This window comes from Megascapheus bottae, chromosome 15, assembly GCF_031878675.1.
Source record: "Megascapheus bottae isolate mThoBot1 chromosome 15, mThoBot2.hap1, whole genome shotgun sequence".
In the NCBI taxonomy this organism is placed as follows: Eukaryota; Metazoa; Chordata; class Mammalia; order Rodentia; family Geomyidae; genus Megascapheus; species Megascapheus bottae.
Genome location: NC_143523.1, coordinates 35,646,156 through 35,670,999, shown reverse-complemented (window position 1 = coordinate 35,670,999; position 24,844 = coordinate 35,646,156). Strand labels below are relative to the sequence as shown.

The 24,844-nt window shown below is 35.9% G+C and overlaps 1 protein-coding gene across 1 annotated transcript in view; it reads left to right on the top strand.

The window, feature by feature from the left end:
• Positions 1 to 15,407, top strand: part of Ipmk (inositol polyphosphate multikinase) — a 34,821-nt gene extending 19,414 nt beyond the window's left edge. Inside the window, exons 4-6 of the mRNA XM_090346359.1 lie at positions 5,438 to 5,610; positions 9,194 to 9,275; positions 10,568 to 15,407. Coding sequence (XP_090202485.1) covers positions 5,438 to 5,610; positions 9,194 to 9,275; positions 10,568 to 11,193 — 881 coding nt within the window. The 3' untranslated portion in view covers positions 11,194 to 15,407. The remainder of the gene's footprint in view (positions 1 to 5,437; positions 5,611 to 9,193; positions 9,276 to 10,567) is intronic.
• The last annotated feature ends 9,437 nt before the right edge of the window (positions 15,408 to 24,844 follow it).

Here is a 24,844-nt window from a genome sequence, read left to right as displayed (position 1 = left end):
TTATTATATCAACATTATTCTTTTATTATTTATGAAATGTTATCTTTAAAACTTATAAAATAATTATACCATATCATAAAATATTTTTCTAAACATTAATTATAGTTAACTTACATTGTTGAGCTTGGTCTGAGTGAACCTAAAGAATTTCAGGTACTCATTCATAGCACTTGAGACTTTTAAAACAATATAAACAACAAAGCAACCTTGCTGTCAAGTTTATTGCAGTAAGCTTTACTCTCTATAATCTTAACTTTTCATCTATAACTTTTTCTTCAGAATTTTGAAAAATAGAGAAGTGAGCTGAGAGTATTGAGGAAGGAAGTATGAAATAGGCTCAGAGGATGGAAAAGTGAGTAGTTTATGATAGTTAACCAGTTGTAAGGACCTTGCTTGAAGCTAGTGATCAGGTTGAATGTATTTTCCAGTCATAACACATAATTTAGCTTGAGATAAAATCATTATCTAGTAAATAGATATTCTTGTTAATATTTGACTACTGGCTAAGGCTTGGTATTAATCTCAGGGTTAGAGTCTTCAGTATCATATGGGTAATTGAGTTGTATGTCTTTTATTTTGTGGTAATTAAGTTATATTTCCCTTATCTGGAAAGAGAAGGGTATATTTCCAGTGAGTCTTTTTTTTTAAATTTATGCTGAGCATTAAAGTTCAGTAAAGATCCATTGGTGTTGCTAATTGGTTAGCAGATTTTAACATTTAGTACTTTGTGCATTTTTATATTTATATATATTTACAAATAAAGTGAGTAAATATTCAGTAAATATAATATATATCATGTATCATGCTACATAAAATGCTATTTCTAGCCTTCAAAAGTGACTCAAACCATATTTATGTTTGTTTTGTTTACCTCTATCTCAGAACAGATCTCTCACCTCAATTATATTAAGTGTATGCACTTTTATTTTGGATGAAGTAGGAGTACATTGTAACTTCTATTTGTAGACTACATATTCACACTTTGCAGTATAATATTTCATCTATTCTTCATTACACCTAATGGTGGATTCTGTCCTATCTCTATTATACATATAATAGAGGTGTAGAGAATTGCTTCCTAGGCCACATACTAATATATGATTAAGTTGAGATCTGAATTTATTGTCTGTTACTGAAGCAGTTGTTCTTTAATGGTAAGTTGTAGAAATAAATGTGGACTTGATTAAACAAGAGAATTTGTGGTAAAGCTACAGAAATATCAAAGACTTGGTCTGGGAGCATAGCCTAGGATAGAGTGCTCGCTTGCACACAAAAAGCCCTGGGTTCAATTCCTTGGTTCCACATACACAGAAAAAGCTGGAAGTGGCACTGTGGCTCAAGTGGGAGAGTGCTAGCCTTAAGCAAAAAGTGTCAAGGACAGTGCCCAAGCCTGAGTTCAAGCCCCAAGACTGTCAAAAAAGAAAAGAAAAGAAAGAAAGAAAAAGTCAAAGACAAAGCACCTGAGCCCAAGGTGGCCCCAGAACCCAAAACCAAATGTTAATGCATGAGGGTTGGATCTCTCTCTGCGTATTTTCTGTGTGTGTGTGTGTGTGTGTGTGTGTGTGTGTGTATGTATGTATGTACGTATGTATGTATCAGTAATAGGCTTGAACTCAAGGACCTTGCACTCTTACACATCTTTTTCTGTTCGTGGCTAGCACTCATTACTTGAGCCACACCTATAATTTAGTATTTTGCACGTTAACTGGAGTTAGAATCTTATATACTTCTCTGTCCTGACTGACCTCAAACTTTGATCCTTAGATCTCAGACTTCTGAATTGCCAGGTTTGCAGGTTGAGCCACTGATTCAGGGCTCCTTACCCCCTTTGGCAGTACTAGAATTTGAACTCAGGGCTTGATGCTTACTAGGCTGGAGCTCTTGCACTTGGGCCACACTCTAGTCCTTTCATGTTTTCTTAACCCCTCCTGTCCTGTTTCTTGAGCTATCCACATCAAAAGAATCACTTAATTGATATCAAGGAATTTACATATTGTGGCACATGTTAGTGACTTAGATATACATGGTTGGTTGGCAATCAACAGGTTGTTTCTGCATCCTCATTCCAAATTGGTAAGACCAAACAAGCTTGTACTACCAGGTGACCAATCATCCTTCAGTGACTGTGACCAAAGGGCAAGATTCCAAAGTATGACAGTTTCAAAGGGATCCACTCTGAGGATCTGTGAGTTGGATAAACATAATACATACTGATATTCTGTTTAGTCAAATATTGTTTTAAACGTTATGGTCCATGATATATAATTTTTTTTCATTGTTACTTAAAATGCAGCCAAAGAACTAAAAGAAAATACCCAACCCAAGTAGACCTTAAGTTAGAGCTTTATTTTTGAAGACTAATAGTAAATAGGCTAGCAGTTATTTGAAAATTAAATTGAAGAAAAACATATTAATCAGTTGAAATAAATGTATTTACTGAAGAAATTACTGTTTAGTATAGGAAAGCCAAGTCCAAAGTTCCACTGGGTGGTAGAAATGGGAAAGGCAAACACTCACTATTCAGCAAACATTTATTTTACTCTTCTTGTATCTTCCTCCTTTATCAAAGGCGGGAGAAAGAAATACTGTTTTTATATTCACACATATAAAACCTACTTGTAAACTTTTGTCTTGAACTTATAAACAGGTCACTACCTAATGGACACATTGAAAATAACCTCATGTTGTGCAATTGAGGCCGGATTTCCCAGTAATTTTACGGTGTCACACACAGCTTTACAATCTCAGTAAGAATTTGGAATTTTGGCTGGGAGTTTGGCCTCGTGGCAGAGTGCATGCATGCAGACCCGGGTTCAATTCCTCAGTACCACATTCGTAGAAAAAAGCCAGAAGTGGTGCTGAGGCTCAAGTGGTAGAGCTCTAGCCTTGAGAAAGTTCAAGGACGGTGCTCAGGCCCTGAGCTCAAGCCCCGGACTGGCAAAAAAAAAAAAAAAAGAATTTGGAATTTTTTGACTCCAAATTAATGCTAAGCTTTTGAGCGCTAAGAATATACGGTGTTAAGAGTCTTTAGATGTTTCTGACGTTTGGTTTTATGTCTTGTTGCTAATGTTCTTCAGCCGTAGCAATGGGCCGCTCGGATGGCAGCAGAGGATCTGGAGGGAATTGTCTTTGCTTCTTCCTTTCCCAGTTGGTCCCCATGGTGATTATCTTTTCCAATACATGAGTATACAGACTGGGGGTGCTTTTCCAAGAGGAGAAGTGTATAGACTGGGGATGCTTTTCCAAGAGGAGAAGAGCTGACTGTATCCCACTGGCGTCAGAAACAGTGTGGCTGGAAGTCTCAGGAGAATAAGTCCAAGATGCTAAGAAGACACTGAGCTCAAATATCCAGGGGAAATCTCATGACCTGTAATGGTAGCCACTCTGTATTGAGTGCTAAAAACCTTGCCCACATCTTCCCAATTTTCTTCCCTTCCCACTCTAGGCCCTTTGAGAATGGCATCACATGAAAGAACCATGTTATGAAGAGTTGCATTTGAGATGTACTAAATTTGGAAAGAGCTTAAAAAAGAAAAAAAAAGAATACACAAGTGTAGGTAGGCTCCGGCTTCTTGGTCATTGCCTTTCACTACTTGCAGTGTTATGCCTGTGTCCAGATCTTGTGTTTTCTTTTAAGCTGTTGAAGAACTTTCCTCTCAATTGCAGGCTCTTTCTTCTATATTGGTTCTGCTTTCTGGGCTGCAGTTTATTCTTCACTTCTACGTAGTCACAACCTTCCTTCCACTGGCCTTTAAGGGATAAAATTGATCTCTATCTCTTTCCCTTTAGAAGAGATGTGTGCTTAATCAGAGAACTGTAAAAACATTAAGCTCTGAGTTGTCCTCACTTGGTTCAATACAAATTTCTTTGTTGTAATTAGATAATATGCTAGCCTTAGTGAACAGTAACAAGGAAAAAGGGACATTAGAACCTAATGCTTCTCATATTCCTGGTACCCTTTAGAGGTAATATACATCTTCTCTAGCCTTGCTTGTTGTGTATAGTTAGAAATATAAAATCTTTTCTGTCTTTGAGAAGATTTTTATTTTAAATGTTTATTGCTGTATTCATTACTAAAAACTGAATCATCTTTTTCAAAATTTAAAGATTATTTTGCCTTGGAAGGGGGAAGAGAATGCCTTTCCTTTTTCCCCCATTGGTCCTCGATCCTTGCTTTCAGTGACTAGGATTTTTATAATATTATACTTGAATTTCCATTTAAGTTGCCTGCATCTTCCTACTGAACCAACTTTGGGTAATGTCAGTGTTCTAAAAAGCAAGACCTTTGATTTACCTTAGAACCCCGTAAAACTAGTATCCTGTAGATTAATTGATTCTTTCTTAATCCTTCTGTTATAGGAAGAACTTAAGAGTTACTAATTTTAAATGAAGAATAAACATTTCAAAGTTCTAAGATATTGTGCTAAGGCATAGATGGCATAATTTTTATTTAAAAGGTAAATAAACATTCTGAAATTTTGAAATAATGTCATCTACTTTTTGTATTATTGGGGGTCTGTGAACTCAGGGCCTCATGTTTACTTAACCGATGCCCTGCCACTTTAGTCTTCCTTCTTGCCTGCTTTTTATGGTGAGTCTGGTGAAATTTTCTGCTTGGGCTGTCCTTAGACCAAGATTATCCACGTCAGCCTTTCGAGTAGCTAGGGTTATAGATGTGAGCCACCAGTACGTGACTTCATTGCCTTTTTCTTTTTAATGGTTATTTTTCAGGAGTTGTACAGAGATGTTAGTTTCATAAGTCAAGTTATGAGTACGATGCTGCTTAGACATTTTCACCCCTTCCTTAGCTTTCCCCCATGCCTATATACAAGTTACATCACTCATTTTTAATATAATGTATATTAAATATTAATGCATTTGCTCGCCCTCCTCTCCATTCCCTTGCCCCCCTGCTTCTTCTTTCATGTATTTTATTTTTTTGTCAGCTGTGAGGCTTGAATTCTGGGCCTGGGCACTGTCCCTGAGCTATTCAGCTCAAGGCTAGTGCTCTCAACCATGTTGAGCCACAGCACCACTTTGGGTTTTCTTGTGGTTAAATCAAAGATAAGAATCTCATGGACTTTCATGCACAGGTTGGCTTTGAACCTCGATCTTCAGATCTCAGCTTCCTGAGTAGAATTACAGGTGTGAGCCACAGGCATCCACCCCTCCCCCCACACACACCTTCTTTAACACCTGTGGAAATCTACTTCATACCTTTTGCTTATGGTTGAATATTATTCACTTTCTAGGAATTTGTGTGTGATATTTGTGCTTGTTACACATTTGTTGGTCCATCCTTTTTTAAGGTACAATAATAATTGTTCAGGGTTTTTAAATTTTTCTTTTGTAGGATTTCCTCATTTTGTTTGCCTTTGTGATATTTGAGTAGTGATATGTCTGCCTGTCATTACTTAGTATTTTTCTTTTCTTATAGACTTATACCTGAAACTGGAAGATGTGACCCATAAATTTACTAATCCGTGTATAATGGATGTGAAGATAGGGCGAAAAAGCTATGATCCTTTTGCCTCATCTGAGAAGATTCAGCAGCAGGTCAGCAAGTACCCATTAATGGAAGAGATTGGGTTCTTGGTGCTTGGCATGAGGGTAAGAGTGATTATTAATATAATAATTTTCTTTGAAAATTTTAGATGTCATGATGCTAATACATGAGAAGATAATAGGGTTTTATAAATTCTGACTATGTAAGCTTTGTGTGGGCAAGAACTTTTCCCTTTTGTCTCTGATAAATGGTTAGTGTCTTGTTCCTAGTACATAGTGATGAATAAACTGAACTCCAAGACAGCAACTGGATATTTTATTGTAAAGAAGTTTAAGCTAAAGTTCAAAATAAATATTAGAAGAAACATTTATGCACTTTTAACTTTTCTCTTGTTTCAGACTTTGTGGTTTAAAAAATTGTCTTGTTTGCTCACAGTTCTTCACATTGACATTTTTAAATATTTTTAACAGACACCTAAAATTTTTGCATGCATAGGGTACCTGTAATATTTCAGTAGATGTATATACATTGTTATGTTTTTATCACATCAGAAATAATTTATGTCTTCAAGCATTTACTATTTGTGGTGAGAATGTCCAAAATATTTTCTTCTAGCTCTTTTGAAATACACATAAATTATCTTTCCCAATCACTGATTCCTGATTAAAGGGAATGATAATTCTTTTTTGTCTGTTGATCATACTGTCCAAAAATCTTTAATTCCCTTTCTTTTTTCTTTTTTTTTTTGCCAGTCCTGTGTCTTGAACTCAGGACCTGGGCACTGTCCTTGTGCTTTCTCAAGGCTAGAGCTCTCTACCACTCTAGCCACAGCACCATTTCTGGCTTTTTGCTATGCATGTGATACCAAGGAATCGAACCCAGCTCTTTGTGCATGCTAGACAAGCAATCTACCACTAGGCTAAACTCCCGGCCCTTTATTCCCTTTCTTTATGACACTGTGAGATAGTAACACTTCAGATTTATCAACGGAAAGACTTGGAGTTTGCTTTTGCTCATTCTGTTCTCCTTAGCATGTCTCCCAGCCATTAAAAAAATAATAAGAGGCTTTATTTTAACTATACACATACGTGTTTTCAGGGTAGGACTATAATATTTGTTTTATAAATACCTTTGCTACTAGATAAGAACTAATAGTAAGTAGAGGTTGGAGAAACTCAAGATTTTTTTTCCATTTTACTGTTAGTAAAGGAGAAATTAACAGGGGCAAAGAGAATTTAGTAAGTGTTGTACTAGAAAGGTTTAATTTTTTGGTGTGTATGTGAGGTTCAGATTTCTATGGATGAGACTTAATTTGACTCAGATCATAAGACTACTGAATAACAGAAGAGTGAGTTTTTTAGAATCCTTTTTTTTTTATTTTAGATAATCAGGTTTTATTGTGCGGGCCATGAAACTCTGGGCCTTGTTCACATTGAGCATATATTATATGCTCACTGAACATATATCTCTCTCACTGAACAAACCTCCCCAGTCCTAGAATCCTTTTTAAACATTTTCATGTAGAACAGAGAATGTGCATTTTTAAAGAGGTGCTCCTATGGCTGAATGTAATGTTTATCATTGCATTCAGAATTTCTTTTGAGGGGGACCTTCCTGATGAGCCTTCTCAGCCTCCCAAGTGCGGGCATCACAGGCTGTGTGTGCTACCACACACACAGCTGAGAAATCATCCTTTTGAATTAGGTGTTGTGTGTATGCAGAAGAAAGTGGTTTTATTGAACTTCTTCAGTGTAGTAAAGAGTTTGAAATGAAACTTTTGGTTGTCTTTTACTAGTATGAGTCATGTTGCAGTGAGTAACTATAGATCTGTTTCGTTCTACCAGTGTGCTAGCACATTCTTGGTATAAATTCTTGAGAATTGCTTTGCACATCCACATTTATAACTTGGGTAAATATTGGCAGTTTGCCTTCTATAGAGCAGTGATTTTCAAGCAGGGGCAGTTTTTGTTGTTGTTTTGTTTTGTTTTTCCCCTATGGAGACATTTGCCAGTATCTGGAGACATTTTTGCTTGGTACATTTAAGTGTGTTCCCAGTAAGTTTGAGGCCCAACTTGATTTCTAGGAATGCTTCTGATCCTTTGTTTTTTCCCATAAAGTATAAGCATATGTTACATATATTTTACTTACCTTTTCCTTGTATGTATTTTAATTTCTGTATGCACAAAGAATTCCAAATGGGGTAGAAATGTCTTAAGTTTAGAAATACCTTCTCTGATTATTAGAATTCTTCCATGTTTTCAGTAGAAGGGCTTTTGTTTCATTTTGTGCATTTGGAATTTATTACTAATTAACAATATTTAGTCCTCTTTTTCTACTGACTTAAAATCCTATCCCATACTAAGTTGTCTATCATATTTGATTCAAACTTATTTTAATACATGTTATGATAAGGTTAATCTTGCCCTTTTATTTTGATTTTTCTATCTCTATTTTTCTGTATGGGCTTTTTCATTTTTCTTTGTCTTTTTTAAAGACAGATTAACTAGGCTTATCTCAAACTCCTGATCTCAAGCCATTCTATCTTGCTTGGCTTCCTCAGTAGTTGATAGTAAAGAAATGTGCTACCACACCTGGCTGCGAACTTTAGAATTAGTTTACTTGATTAAAAAAAGGTTGGTGGTCATTTAATCTCATTTTAGTTGTAGATTAACTTAAATAGGATTAGTATCTTTTTATGATGTTGAATCTTCTTAGTGAACATGGGTGTATATCTTAAGAATGTTTTAAAGAGCTCTTTATATACATCTTGTGCTTACTTGCTTTTATTTCTACCTCATCTTTTTTTGTTGCATTTGTAAATAGGATCTCCTACATATTCTAATTTGTTATTTGAAATATTTTGTGTTTACTCATTTTATTTAGCCATTATTTCAAGTTTTTTTTGTATTTATTTTTCAATTGATTTTCCAACATACAACTACTGCCTACAAAGAATAACAATTTATCTTCTAAATGATTATCTCTCTGTGTTACTAGATTGTGGACTCTGGGTTTCCTGCTTCTAGGCCGAATGCAATACACTGTCATGACCCCCGCTTTTTACACTTCACTTTCTTTTCAGAGACAGTCTTTCAGTTTTTCTACAGTGGCTTTGGACCAGAATTCTCCTCATCACTACTTGAGTAGCTAGGATTACAGGTGTGAGCCACAATGTCCAGCTTCTTAGATAAGAATGATATCTTGCTAACTTTTTGTCTGAGTTGTCCTCCAGCTGCAGTCTCCTGTAATTCAGCCTCCTGAGTAGCTAGGATTACAATGTAAAACCACCATGCCTAGTCCTCTTGATATGTGTTTGTATTTGCTGATACTTTCAAAATAGTATTTTATAATACTGGTGATTTTATAATACTGTGATATGAGAGCTTTTTTTTATTATTATTTTAAAAGAAACATTTCTTTACCTTCCCCCTTAAATTGAAAGCTAACTTTTTCTGGTTTGAGATAGATAATTTTATCATATTGGAAATAATCATCTTTTCCTATGTTATGGGACTTTTTATCAGTAGTAGATGTTAAACTAGTTTTGTATGTATTGATCTATGATTTTTTTAAATTTATAATGATGAGTTATATAAATAGTAGCCATATTAGACACTTTGCTCTGTTAAGTTAAAAACAATGTGATCAGAGTATTAGTCCTTTAATCATACTACTTCTTTTCAACAGGTTTATCATGTTCATTCTGATAGCTATGAGACACAAAACCAGCACTATGGAAGAAGCTTAACAAAAGAAACTATAAAAGATGGTAGGTATTACGAAATTAATGCCAAAGTTACTTCAGTTTTAATGCTCCTTTAAAATAATGTTATAATTTGTAATAAACATTTCTTTAAATTGGTACTGGTGTTTGGACTCTGAGCATTGTGCTTGCTAGGCAAGCACACTGCTATCTCTAGTCCTTTTTGAATTAATTACTTTTAAATGGAGCTTCATGTTTTTTCCAAGGGCCATCCTGGACTTAGAGGCTCCTATTTGCAACTGGAGTGATAGGTAATACACTATGACCATTGTTTCAGTGGTTGAAATGAGATCTCTCTGAATTTTTGCCTATTCTGGCCTCAAACCCAAATCCTCCTGATCTCTACCTCCTAAACTGGGATTATAGAAATCAGCCATGCTGCCTGACCTATATATAAAATGTTTTTCTTGAAAAATAAAATTTATATTCCCAAAATTAAGTCAGTCATAATTCTTAGTTTCCAGTTCACTCAAAGCCATGACATCATCGACACCTTTTACATTTTCATTTTGTATTAATATGTGTGCTTAAAAGCAGAAATCAAATTGTATATACTTATAATTTCCAATCTATGGTAACACTTTAAGGCATTGTTTTTAAAAAGGCCCAATTATCCTATGGGTTAGTACCTTTAAAAGTCAATTTTAAGCCAAATACTGGTAGTTCACACTTGTAATCGTACCTACTTGAGATTCCTGGGCAAGATCAAGGTTTAGGACCATCTTAGGTAGAAAAGTTTGCAAGATCCTTTCTTTAGTCCATAGTGGGGCACAATGGCATGCTTTTGCCACTTCAGGAATGACAGAGTAGAGGAAACCAGGTTCTGCTATGGACTTTGGTGGGAAGTTGAGACCCAGTCTCAGATAAAAGGGTATTGGCAAATGCTCAGGTATTCGAGTACCAGCTTAGCAAGAGGGAGGCTTTAAATTCAAACTCATGAACTATTCCCCTTACCCCCCCCCCAATTCTCAGTTATCAAATGGAGCAAATTTTGAAATCACTTTTCTTGAGAATACATAGCAAGAGTTAAACTACTTGTTTGTAATAAATTTATTTTTATCTTTTAGGTCTGTTTTTATCTGAATAAAATTTTACTATGTCAATGTCATTTAAATGTTCTCTAAGTTTTAACTAAAAATTAAGTTGTAATCCAAATTTCTCCAACTAGAATTCTAGAAACAGCTATTCAGTTACTTTAAGAGAGATGAGGAAATCATTGGGAAATTTTATATCTTGGGAGTTTACTTTCCACCTAGTAGCTATTTTATAAAGTAACCCTAATGTATTTCATGTCATAGGAGTGTCCAAGTTTTTTCATAATGGATTCTGCTTAAGAAAAGATGCTGTTGCCGCCAGTATTCAGAAGATCGAGAAGATTCTGCAGTGGTTTGAAAACCAGAAACAGCTTAACTTCTATGCTAGCTCATTATTGTTTGTATATGAAGGTTCATCTCAGCCACCTACTACAACAAAATCAAATGACAGAACTTTGGCAGAAAAGATACTATCCAAAGGACAACTGTCAGACACAGACGTACTGGAGTACAATAATAACTTTCATATGTTAAATTCCACAGCAAATGGGAAAATAGAGTCTTCAGTAGGCAAAAGCTTATCCAAGATCTATGCTCGGCACAGAAAAATGTATTCAAAAAGACATCACAGTCAGACTTCATTGAAAGTTGAAAATAGGGAGCAGGACAATGGGTGGAAAAGCATGTCACAGGAACATTTAAATGGAAATGTACTTTCCCAACTAGAGAAAGTTTTCTATCACCTTCCCACTGGTTGCCAAGAGATTTCAGAAGTAGAAGTGCGAATGATAGATTTTGCTCATGTGTTCCCTAGCAACACAATAGATGAGGGATATGTTTATGGCCTAAAACATTTAATTACTGTACTTCGAAGTATTTTAGACAATTGAATCTTTTGCCTCAATCTTTTAAGGATGGGCCATTCATAATGAAGAACAGCAGTCATTATCTCTGCACCTGTGATGCTATGTAAAAATTTGTATTGTGAGTCGACATTTTATTTGTCTTTATACTTTTGGTAGAAAGGTTAACTTTTTTATAATCTTACTCAGGAATACTAATACGTTCATTAGAAAACTATGAAGAATAAAGAAACAGGAATATTAAATAGGGAATGTGGTGGTACATGGTTTAAACAACATCTGTTTGGCTCAAGCAAAATGGAAATCATTGTTCAGTCATTATGAGTTTATTTAGCTTTCTGTAGCCAATTTTATCATGAAATCTCTGTCCACCCAACCTTGACAGTGAGCCATATCTAAACTATTCCGACATCAGAACACCTGCGAATATCTACAAAGCACAGGCTAACATCCTTAGTATTGGCTGTTTATTGCTACTAAAACTGGAGAAAATTCTATTTCAGAAATAGTGTTTTATATTAAAAGTTCAGACCAGCATATCAAAAGGTGCTTCTTAGTAAAATGATTTAGAATTGTTGCATTCCAAAGCAAGTTTTCCTTTTATTTCAATTTCTGCACATATTTCAAAATGTTAGACTTCATGAAAAATCTTATTGAAATGGACAACAACAACAGCAACAACAAAAATCCTGAAAGTCAGGGCCCTGATTATTTTTTTCAGGGTCAGGAGAAAAGAGAAATTATTTGCAAGCAACAATGTATTTTTCTTGTAAGCCCATTTATTTACTGGCAAAATTGGAACTATTTACTACATTGTGAAAAATAATATAAATAGTGTAACACGTTTTTCTTAAACTGAGATGTCAGCTGTGGGTGGTTGAAGCTTTTTTGTTATTTAAGTATTTTTAAACTGTGTCCTATCAGAATGCATGTATTTCTATGTTCCTATCAGTTAAGCAATAATATAAATGTATGTTGTTAAAAATAGTGTTTCTTAGAACTCAAACAACAAAAGGCAACATACTGTTGGGCAAATTGTCAGAAGTACTATGTAGCAATTAATGCATAACATAGGCTTTGGTGCATATCAATGCTTCTGTTTCACTCTTCAGTAAAAGTTTTATGTTCTAGTCTGCACAAGAATTATAATTTTAATTTCTGGCAGGGCAAAGGATGATGCTATTTTTCCTGGAAAAGTTTGATTTATAAAGACTTGTTTCGCACCCACTATTGTTTTCAAATTAATTGTCAATGAAAACATTAAAATTTGAAATTAAGATAGTTATACATTGTTACTTTTTTCTTTATTTCTTAATTACATTAAAGTTTGGAATCTAAGTGCCATATTTGGTGATGCTCAAGAAATTTGTCTTACCTAGCCTTTTCTGAAGGCAGTTTGCAAGTACCCGAGTGCAAGGAAAACACGAAGTAAATGCTCTGAGTTCTGTGTTTAGCAAAACTATTAAACTGGAATAACTGCACATTTTATATCTATCTTATAATGTTTTATTTGAAACCACTGTAAAGTGTTTTCCATAGAGGCTTGGTTTTTTCTTTACTGAGTGGGTATTAACTAAATTTTTTGGTTTTTGGTTTATGGGAATGAATAATTAGAAATTTTTAGTTTTCCTTTTTCTTACACTATGGACTTTTGTTGTTGTTGTTGTCATTAGTTGGCTAGTGGTCCAGAAAGTCTGAACTTCATGCAATAAATACTGTGGAATTTTGAGCTGTTTTCATGGGGTGGTAATCATCCTATGTACAACAAATTTAATAAAATTTCATCAGATTCTATGAAAATTTTAACTCAGTAAATCAGTTCCCAATTCTCTTCACCTAATCTCTGGAAATACAGTTCTGTAAAATCACTGTCTTGTCTTTTTAATAGATCATGTTTTGTTATAATAAAGAAGTACTTTTATGTTTTGTTTTTCAGGGAAGGGATTAACCTTTAATTCTTTTTGTTTACATTTTTTATCACTGCTTTTCAATGCCCATTTTATGTTACTTTATAAGTAAGCTTACATGTAACAGATTATTTGTTTATTAGTCTGTATGTGACTTATTTTATTATGTAGTCCTGTTTGAAGATTATGTTAAATTTATCACTGTGGGGATAAGTGATCACTATTCACCAAGGATATTTGAACATTGTTTAAAAAAACAAAATAAGGATATAGTTTGGATAATAGGGTTATTAATCCTCCCTCCCTCACCCCCAAGAAACATGATTTTAGTGTATTTTTTTGTGGCGTGCACTCAAAAAAGAACTTTTAAGAAACTGTGGATGTGAATACATTTCTCAAATGAAAATTTAGATTGTAAAATAGTTTTATAATAAATATTTACAGTAACTGATATTTTAATATGGATGGAAGTTGCATAGATTTAAGTAAATTAAACTTGGTGGTAAATATGAAATATTTTATTTAAATAATTTTTCAAGAAACAGTTATGAGAATGTATATATTAAATGGCTCTGTCATGGAGCTTGTGGTAATTCCATTCAGTACTTTTGATTCTCTGTTCTGTGTCTGGAAAGATTGTTCTTATAACTCTTTTACACTATAGTTTGCTCTAGATTATTAAATGAGTAAAACTTTTTCCAAATTTTGATTAGTATAATTTAGTACTTTATGATTTCCAAAATACATTCTTCACATCTTGCATATAAATCCTACCAAATTTATGATGTTTGGGAAAAAATGAATTCATAATTATTTTAGTTGCAATTCTTTTTAACTGATTTTTTAAGGGCTTAGGATATTGTAAGGAAAAATGAAAACTGTAGACCAATGACAGAAGTGAAATGGCAGAAATTGTGTCCACTGTTAAGTCACTTCCATTGTTTCAGTACTGTTTTCTTTTAGAGGCTAGCATTTAAAACTTGATTTGCTTTATGAATTGTTTACAGTGTTTTGTGATTATCTACCTTAACCAGTGCCTTCAACTTTGATTTTCTAGTAGTTTCAGTATCCTGTCATGTTTTAAATAGCCCAGGAAGTGTCCATTTCTTTTTAAGAATTGCTTATCTGACAGGTAGAAATTGCTTAGAAATGCTTTGGGAGGAAGACAAGTGTGTTGCCTTGGAGTCTAGACTTCTTCGTTTGGATGTCTACCACGAGCCAAGCCAAGCACTCTTCACCCCACCCCAGCCCCAGCACACAATGCTGAGCAGACAAGACTGCCATTTCCAGCAGCCTTTCTAGGTAAAGTGAGATTGAGGACTTAACTGCATTTCAGGATTAAAGGTAAATCCTAAGTATTGAGTGAGGATGATGGAGTGTTAGAAACAATCTTTTGTAGAAGCATAGCCTCTTTTTGACTTAAGTTGATGTAGTCATAAATAGCATAAAAAATGCCTTAATTTTTCACGTTCTTGCTACTGAAGGTACGTTTACTTACATTAATTATCCTTCCACCGAAGTGTATAAAACATCCTATGATGTTTCACATTCCATTGTACATTCACAAGTAAATTGGCTGCAAACTTAAAAATTGTGTTTTGCCAATTAGTAAAAATATTTTAGGCCTCAATTCTATTTTCAAATCACTGATACTTTAAATTTGGCTACAAATACAAAATTACTTTTTAACTAGAATGATTGCAGTATAAAATGCTTGTTAATATTTTAGGAAGGTTTGAGCACCGTCTTTTGTTTTTCTTGTTACTATTTAAGTATTTTTGTATTCTCTGCTAGGAAATAGTACTCATACAATGAAACAAGTTCATATCTATCTTCAAAAATAAGGTTCTCATTTTTTTTTTAATTTTGTCATCTTTGGGGTTAAATTTTGGCCTGGTGTTCACTTACAAGATAAGTTAATTTTGAGGTGAAATGGTCTTAACTATGATGTATAATGCACCGACAGAAAACAAACATGGCGTGCACAATGACACTTTACTATGGGGACTGTACTGGAAGTTTTTGAAAGCATGTGAAATCGCACCTAAAATTGTGATATTAGTGACTTTAAGCAGCAGTGCTAAATTTCTTGTACTTGATGAATGAATGTATTTAGTTACTTCTGTTTAATGTCTAATGTCATTTTGTTTTTAATTGTAATTTGTGCTATTGATGGGGGGGTGTTCTTGGACTGCAGGGGTCATTGTCAATGTGTGATTTGTGTTTTTATTTTGTAGAATCATCTAATGTGATACACCAATTTTTTTATAAGTGATATTTAGATAATTCTAATAACTGTATATTTGACAGCCTATTAAAATGTTTTGCATTGGACCTTTTTTCTTTAATTACAGTATGCTAGCTCAAGGTTGTTACCCACTGAATTCAGTGAATCTTTGTATGTGGTATTATATGTCAGAAACTATAGGAGTTGTTAGGAATTCCAAGACAAGGTGTTTGTAGAAAGATATAAACACATTGGAAATAGCAAAGTATATAAACTGTTTTGTATGGTTTTTCTATCATATAAACTCTTTGACATTAACCTAATAGGAGAGGTGACTGGAAGAAACAAATTGAGCTCTCAAAATAATATGCTATATTTTTAAGGCTCAAATAGGTAAGATATTTTTGTATGTATTAAAAATTGTGTGAACTGGCTACTTAATGACCAAGTTATTAAGCAGAAACAAAGGCACTGTCAAACACAAGATCTTTTGCACACAATTCCTTCAGGTTTGGAGATTAAGAAAGTTGAGTAAGTTTCAGTACTTGTTTCTCGTGATACGTGCTATCTGGGTAGGGAAAAGTACATGTAAGTGGAAGATAACATCCTATTGGGACTATGATTGATGTTTGATATTACCAACAAGATTGTGGAAAGGGTATGAAATGGGAGTGACTGCTTGGGGAGATCAAAGCGAATCCTATCACCTGTTTCTGTGTGTGCATAGTAAAATTAATACTTCGTGAATCTTTTTCTTGTTAAGACTGGGTGCTTCTGAAAATGAAACTCACTGCCATTGTTTCCAAATTACAGATAATATAAAGACTAAAAGCTGAAATGGGAGGGAAATAGAAAATAATTTTGAGAATGAAAATAATGACCTAGAGCTTGTTGTTTAAATGCATCTTCTAAATAAACAGGCCAAGATGGCATCTGTGGTGTTGCTGATGTATAGGCCACACTTGTAAGAGCACAACTTGCAGAAAGTTCAGTTGATAATGCCATGCAGTGGGATTGCAGAGAACCAGCTAGAGCTGCTTCACAGCCAAGAAAGAAATCTGAGACAATGCAGCCAGCAGATAAGATAATGGCCATTTTCAGTGGTAGCAAAAGTTCATTAGCTGTTAAAAACCTCAAACTTGGCTAGGAGTATGGCCTAGTGGTAGAGTACTTGCCTAATATGCAAAGAGCCCTGCGTTCAATTACTCAGTACCACATACACCAAAAAAGGCAGAAGTGGTGCTGTGTCTCCAGTGGTGGTGCCCTAGACTTGAAAAAGTCCAAGGAGAGTGCCCACTGAGTTCAAGCTCCAGGACTGGCAAAACAACAGAAAAAAAAAAAAAAAACCCGCTCAAACTCTGTTCTCTGCAATGTTTTGGTAATAATAGATGTTGTCATTTTCTGTTACTGGTGCCAGTGCCTTTTTTTCTGTGTTCATGATGATTAACTTTGACAGGTGACAAACACATTCTACATACTTGCTGGCTGGCTACCGTGTGCACTTGCCATCTCAACATTCTAGAGATGTTCTGGGTATAATTGTACCACTGATGTATGGTACAATTTGGTTCAGATGGCCTGCAAAATGTTTGATAGGACTGAAACTGAGTTTGTGTTTTTAAAGGAAGTTGGGAAGTAAAGTATTTGTTATTCTTGTGGTGCCAGGACTGAAATCGAGCCTTGGGCATGCCGGACAAATCTGCAATCCCTTAAGATTGTTATTTGACAAATCATCTTGGAATCTTTTTAAAATATGGATGCAGGTCAAATAAAATAGCATTTGTTTTGGAAACAATTGCATCCTCTGTATACTGAATGAGGCCAGTTCTAAATAGCCTCTTCTAAGGCAAATGCAATTGAGGGTTTTGTTTTGTTTTTAAATAGGGGGTTTCCACAAAATGTTGTGTTTGGTGGTAGTTCTATGGCTGGGCAGGAATTCTAAAGCATAAACTGATTCTGATTGGTTAGTTAATTAAATGTACTCACGAGTAAGAGATGTTGAAGGTCTGTGGATAGTGATTTCAGTTGTTTATCTTGCTGGATGGAACATTCTGTGGTTTGGCCCTTAGGCAGGTATAAGTGCATTCCCCTCACAGTCTCCTGACTGCCTTGGAAAGCCTTTACCCCAGTTATGCAGGGAAGGGATGGACGTGGAAGCGTTGTGTAGACATTTCTTAGTCTATGGAAAAATAACCAGTATCACTATGTAGTGAAGACCATTAACTTAAGTAAAATAAGACTTACAGTTTATGGGAATTAGATACAGTTTGTCTTTGTGATATTATAGGGAAACTACTACCATATTATACCTAATATCCATTTTACACTTGATATAGTTGTTGGCGCTCTGCCATTCAGGTTATGTTTAGAGGAGAGAAAACATTGCAAGGGATGGATCCACTTTTCCACACTTGCCAACAATTATTGCTGCACAGCACCTCAAAATGCAAGTGGCTTAAATAGTTTTAATATACTGCAACAGATTGGTTGGATGTTTCAGCTAATCTTTGTCAGAACATCTCTACAATCAAATGCTAGTCAGCTGGTGTGTAAGGGATGGTGTGTAGGATGATGTTTTGGTTTTTCAGGAATTTTGTATGTAGCGAAGTTCCAAGAGCAGCTGAAAACATGCAGAGAAGTTTCGATGTTCAGCTCTGCTATTGTTGCTAAACCCAGGATTAGTGTGGGAAGACATGGACAGAGGGCATCGAAACACGGATGTTATATGATCATCAGCCATATGCCTCACCTCAGGTCAACTCATGGGGGGTGCCAGAAAGGCGTGTCAAGTCTTGTTATGGCCAGAGTCAGAACAAGTGAGACTGGAAATTTAGTTCTGAGGATGAGAGCAAAAGCAGCAGGACAAGCACAGGCAAATCTTAAAATCTCTCATTTCCGTCTTGTTTTTCATCCAGGTTTCCACCCTTGTTCAGTAGGTGGAGCCTAGTGAGCAGCTCAACAGTGTTGCCCTCTTGGAGCTTAAGTTACTGTGTCATAGTGGTTTGTTATTCTAAGCATGACCTTCCTAGGTGATAAACTGGGTGTCAGTCTTTTTCTTCCCCATGAGTATAAACTAACACTTCTATACAGAGGTTACGCAAGGATTCTCATGCTAATACTTTTTTTCACATACTGAATAGTTTTGACCCAGTTTTCCTCTAAAAACAAAAGCAATAATTTATTAAATATATTTGCATATACATAATATACATAGTACAGAAAATTTGGCTGTAAATATAAATGTTATATCGCTTCCATCTTGAAAGGAGATTTTAATTTTTTTTTTTTTGCCAGTGCTAGGCTTTGAACTCAGGGCCTGGGCACTGTCATTGGGCTTTCTCAAGACTAGCACTCTACCACTTGAGCCACAGCACCAATTCTGGCTTTTTCTATGTATGTGGTAGTAAGGAATCAAACCCAGGTCTTCGTGCATGCTAGGTAAGCACTCTACCACTAGGCCAAATTCCCAGCATGAAAGGAGATTTTAATGGAACATAAAAAGTGGGTTCAAGGATACCCTAAAACTCAACCTCATGCCAGAACATCGAAAAGAATTCTCCGGTATTACATAATTATTAGTTTTTACAGTTTAGAGTATGCCAAATCAGTACAAGGGAAAACATTGTGAGGATGTTTTATAATTCACTTGTCATTGCTACCCAGGCTGCCTTGTCCTCTAGGTCACAGCAGAATCAGCAAACACTCTGACTCTACTCAGTGGTTCTTAGTAGCTTTCATAGTTCCAAATATGCTTGCTTCCTCTGTAAGGAAAAATACTTCTGCCCAGTAATAGGTCTGATTGGAAAACAAACCTGTGGGGCAAGTAAGCTTTCACTAAGGACCTGAATATCCATTGATCCTCTAGACATCTTTTTGGAACAGAACAAAACAATTTATAGGAAATTTCCTTTGGGCTTTAATGGGATTGACTTAATTTTAGAGATAAAGGTTATTTAATTATACATAATCTTTGTGGTTGGACATGCTATTGTTAATTTGGCTACTTTTATACTCTAAATCAGAATTTCGTGTTACATTGTGATTTTCTTCTTATGTTTTTTGCTACTAGGAATGACTGCTCACTTTACAAGTTTTGTTTCCCATACATTTTACATTAGTTTTTCCCAGAGGATATGTATTAGTCCAGTTTGTGTTGCTAGAAGAAAATTTTGGAATCTAGGAACTTTATAAAGAAGATAGATTTGTTTGGATCATGGCTTTTGAGGCGGAAAGTAGATTTCGTGACTCATCTGTTCCATCTTAAGGTGAGGGTGTTCTATCTTCATTGCAACACAGTGAATGGCATCATAATGGGAGCTTTCATATGGCAAAACAAGAAGCGAAGATTCAGGGGCTGGGCTCACAGATATGCCAAGAGGACTAATCCTTTCACAGGGTGGAGGCATCAGGAACTAAATCCCTTCCTCAAAGCCCCACCTGTTAGTGATTCTAGCACCCTTCCACATCACTCCTCTGGGGACCAAGATTCTAGCCCAGGAACCCTTCAGAGCACACAACTCCCCAAACTGTCTAAACTATTGCAACCTCCTTCATTTGTTTTGAACACATTTGTTTAGGATAATAATGTTAGGATAGCTTAAGGACAGTAGTATCTAGCACTCTGGCTTTAACATACCCAAAGAAATCAGGAAGGGACAAAGATGATGCTGAAACAATAGTGACACAGCCTAGCTCTCTCCCGCAAGAAATCAGGAGATGAATTTCTAGATTCAAGATCTATAGTACTTTTGCCTAATCTCAAGAAAGGTGATTGATCAGATTTATGCTCCTGAACTGCACAACTACACAAATATCTGTTTTGTGGCTTGGGTTGACTCAATTCTACTTTTTATTTTGTAGAATCCTGGCTTTTATAATAGGGATCTTAAATATATGGTTCTTTGAAATATTCTATTTACTTTTTCCACTAAGAAAATGTTAGCAATCAAATGAACTTTCATATCACCTCACCTTCATATCTGCCATTCTTCCCTTTTCCTTTTTAGATGCATAGAGATCCTTTTAATACCAGTTTCTATACATAGTACCTCTGTGATTGTCCTTAGATGTATACAGTACAGTCTCACAGATTAACTGCCCTTTCTCGCTTCCTCAACATGAGTCACCCCCACTCTATCATTCCCCTTAGTGTCCATGTAAGATCTTTCATTTCTGTATAATCTCTCCTTACATAGCTTTTACTGAATTTTTCTTCATCCTTAAATCTATCACCTCATTTGTTTTCCTTTTCCAGCAAAATTCTACTTATTCCTGCTCTTGCCATTGTCTACCAACTCACTCCAATCAGGCTTTCAAGCCCTCTACCTCACACTACCCTAATAATAAGAGTTTTGTTAAGGTCACCAATATCTCCTTTACTTTCAAATATAGTATTCAACTCTCATGTCTTATTTTATGCTACCTGATAGTGTTTGGTATAGTTGGCTGCAACCTCCTTTGCAATCATTCTCTTTCTTCATTTGGCCTTGTTCAAGTTTGTCTCCAGGTTCCTTCCTTAGCTCAGAATCTGCCGCTGAATCATTTGGTTTCTCACCAGCCAGTAAGTGTTGGTGAATTCCGAAGACCAGTTTTCTCTTTTGTTTAGCATGTTAGGCTCAACCATGTTTAATAGTAAATATTTTATAAAACCTAACATGTTTTGTACTACACCAATAGGAAGCTAGAAAAATCTCACCCAAAAAGATCTCATAATTCAAATAAATAAAATACCACCAGTTTTAATGACTTCTGTATTTTCAGTTCCTCTTTCTCTATAAAAGGAGAAACAGCATAAATTCACAGGCTTGATTTTCCCTGGCCAGAAAGAGGTTGGCTTTGAGTTACCATCTACAAAAAGAACTGGAAGGAGGTGTTCAGAAGAGCTGGAGGGAGATTTATTGTTTATCTTGATTGTATATTGAGTTACAAATTACAGGACAGAAAACGATATGATTGAGGTATCTCCAACTTTTCTGGTTTGTGAGGGTTAGGTACTCCTCCAACACAAAACCTGTGAATTACCATTGCAGTTATTCTCACAGAAAAGATCTTAGAGCCATTCATTCAAATCTAGTGTTGTCCAGGAGACTGTAGGTATGGTTTAAGTAGTAGAGTGCCTGCCTAGCAAGCCAGAGGCCCTGAGTGCAAACCCAGTTAATATTCTTAGGAGAGGATCACAGTGGTTCAATAGCTATGTGTATATGACCTTATAAAATGATGTTTATTGAAATGAACTTCAAGAAATGGAAAAAAGAGTTTTTTAAAACATTTATTGAACAGTTGGCAGTTCTTTTTTCCTTCCCCCCTTTGGTTTATTCCCAGTTGTCACTATTAGGAGAAAATGGGGGAGGTAGAGTCATAGCCTTGAGAAAGCTCAAGGACAGTACTCAGGCCCTTAGTTCAAACCCCAAGACAGGAAAAAAAAAAAAAGAAAAAGAAAAATGCACTCCTTACCTGACTTATGTAACTGTAACCCCTCTATGTCACCTTTACAATAAAACTGAAATAAAACAAAAGAAGTCTCACTGTGATCATGAATGTAGCTACTTATTAATTAATGTTTACTGAGTTCTAATTTACAGCACAGTAATTTACATGTTTTTAGCCACTAGCCATTTAGCAAGCCAAGTAATTAGGACTTCAGAGAGTACTAAATATTCATAACGTATTTCTCTCCCCCCATCCCTCCCCTTTCTGTGCTGCCGCCACCGAGTCCAAATCAACCTCGGTCACATTCCAGGATTGCTAAGAAGCATTCTTCATTACTTGCATGATTCTCTCCTGTCACCTTAAGCTTACTCTTCACTTAGCAACAAAGCTGAGTTGTTTACAGGCAGCCTGGTTATGTAAGCCTCAGCTGTTGTGAGACTTGTGATTCTCCTGCCCCAGTCTTCTGAGTGCAGAGATTTCAGACATTGCCACTGCCAGGCCTAGCTTAAGAATGACTGCAGGTGAGGGCTGGAAATGTGACTTGGTGGTAGAGTGTTTGCCTAGTATAAATGAAGCCCTGGGTTCGATTCCTCAGTACCACATAAACAGAAAAAGCCAAAGTGTCACTGTGGCTCAAGTGGTAGAGTGCTAGTCTTAAGCATAGAGAGGCACAGGGACAATACCCAGGCCCCGAGTTCAAGCTCCAGGACTGGTGAAAACAAAAACAGAAACAAATACAAGTGAAACTATTGCACTCTGTTACTCCGATCACTTTCTATCACATTTGAATAAAATTCAAATAACTCACAATCACTTCCAGAGCCTTCAGTGGTCAAATCTGTGATGGCCTTTCTGTCTCATCTCCTGCCATTCCTATGATACGTAGCTCTCTGGCTAAGCTGGCACTGCCCTTCTTCTAGTTCTTTTATTTTATATCTGAAATTTGTGCTTGACTATGGATATGCATATGTGAATATATACATGCATATGAATATGTATATAATCCCTGCTCTCTCTGATTCTCTGAATATTTAGCATTGTCATTGATGATTTTTCCCTGAGTAAAAACAGCATGCCTCAGTACTCACAGAGTTTTCATTATCTGCTTTTCCTTCATGACACTTATTCCCCTCCTTCCCTCCCTCCTTTCCTCTCTCTCTGTCTCACTTCCCTCATCCTTGTATTTATTGTTTACTGTCCAGCACATCCATCTCTTCATGATGCTCAGTTACTTCTGTATTGCTGTTGATGTTCAGAAAACGGTGCCCCAAATCAAATGGTTGTGACTTTGGCATGCAGATGATTAGAACTAATGGACATTGAAAGGGCCATGAAATCAAGCCTTTTTCTGTCCTTCTCTTGCTCTTCTTTCATCTATTTCCCTGCCTCTTCAGAGAAAGCCTTATGAACTAGGACCTTTCTCCCTCAAAGACAGACATAATGTAACCTAGAATATAACCTGCCCCTAACCATAAAGTGATTCTCGAATTTACCTTATCTGATGCTAGGTCAGAGGACTCTTTTTGTCCAAACCAGTGAGGGGTGAGGGAGAGAGTGCCAAAATGCAAAGGTGTCAAGAAGAATGAGAATATGCCTTTCTTGGATCCCTTCTCATAACTATTATATTCTGCACAACCACCATTTCTATGTCTATATCTGTCAATATTGACAGATTCTTTGAGTCATGTACAATTCAGAGTAAATTTGTTATTCTTGAATCTTGGCCTGTTTTGTTACTGGAGTGTCAGTTGTGACCTCATGACAGATAAGGAAAGATGTTACATTTTTCTTCCCCTATGGGAAGACATAGGAGAACATAGCTTGGCTCAGAGTAGGTGTTTCTATGTTTACTGGGTGAAATAGTGAATGAAAGCATAATAGCTTTTGTTTTGCTCTAAAATTTAGGAAAAAATCACTTTGATCCCATTATCTGATAACCTCAAGGGCTTTTGAGGATTAAGTGCTTTCTGGATGTAAGTGGCTCTAGTCTGCAGCAGTACTTTGTGTTAGTTTTGCATTATCTTTCTACTGAAGCATTTCTTTCTACAGAACCTACTATGTAATAGTCTGGTCTCAAACCCTTTCTACTTTACTTTTCGTCATACTAAGAATACAGACATGCACCTGGTTTCTCTCTTTTCATTAATGTCTTAGGTGTTTTGAAGGGCACATATATCCTTTGGGACTTTCTTAGGCCTCACCCACTACATTTCTTTCATTAGTCATGATTTGTATCTTGTATAAAAATAAACTGTAATCATAAGCATTGCATTTTCCTGAGTTCTCTGAGTCAGTGTAGTAGCTTAGCTGAACCTGAGTGGGGCATGGAATCTTCCACATTTAGAGGTGGTAGGTTGCTCAGAAGTGAGATTGGCCTGGACAGAGGTGACAAGAGTGATGCTTTTCAAACTGTGGTTTGAATGGAAAGCTGGAGGCTAAGGTATGAAAGGCTTTATAATGCCTGGAGGTGTGTTTCTGTTTAAAGACACCTTATTGAACACATGGTTGATCCATTAACACTGGACCTAGGAGGCAATACTAGGAATTCTGCCAGAGCATAGCCAATCTACATTTCTTCCTTAGGCATAGCATTGCCTCTGATGAAGAATCTGAGACAACATTCCAGTCCTATGCTTGGGAGGGCCATTTTAATCATATAATATGGTTAAAATTAAATCAGTTTAACAACCAAAAAGTTCCAAGTTATGTAATCCATGGAACTAGACTGTCTAAAGGTACTTGTTTGTAATAGGAGAGTGTGAGCAGGTGGTCAGAACGCTTCATTGTTCCATCTTAGCTGGCATCAGGAATGCTAGGGAGCTCAGATTCTTCTTCTTCTTCTTCTTCTTCTTCTTCTTCTTCTTCTTCTTCTTCTTCTTCTTCTTCTTCTTCTTCTTCTTTTTTTTCTGCTCTATGTGTACCCCCAATAACCATTTAGAAAATGCCACTAGTATTATTGTGGAGCCTACAGACAACTTTTTTCGTTTTGTTTGTTTGTTTGTTTTGTTTTTGCTAGCCCTGGGCTTGGGCTCAAGGCCTGAGCACTGTTCTTGGCCTTTCTCAAGGCTAGTGCTCTACCACTTGAGTCACAGCACCGTTTCTGGCTTTTTTTCTA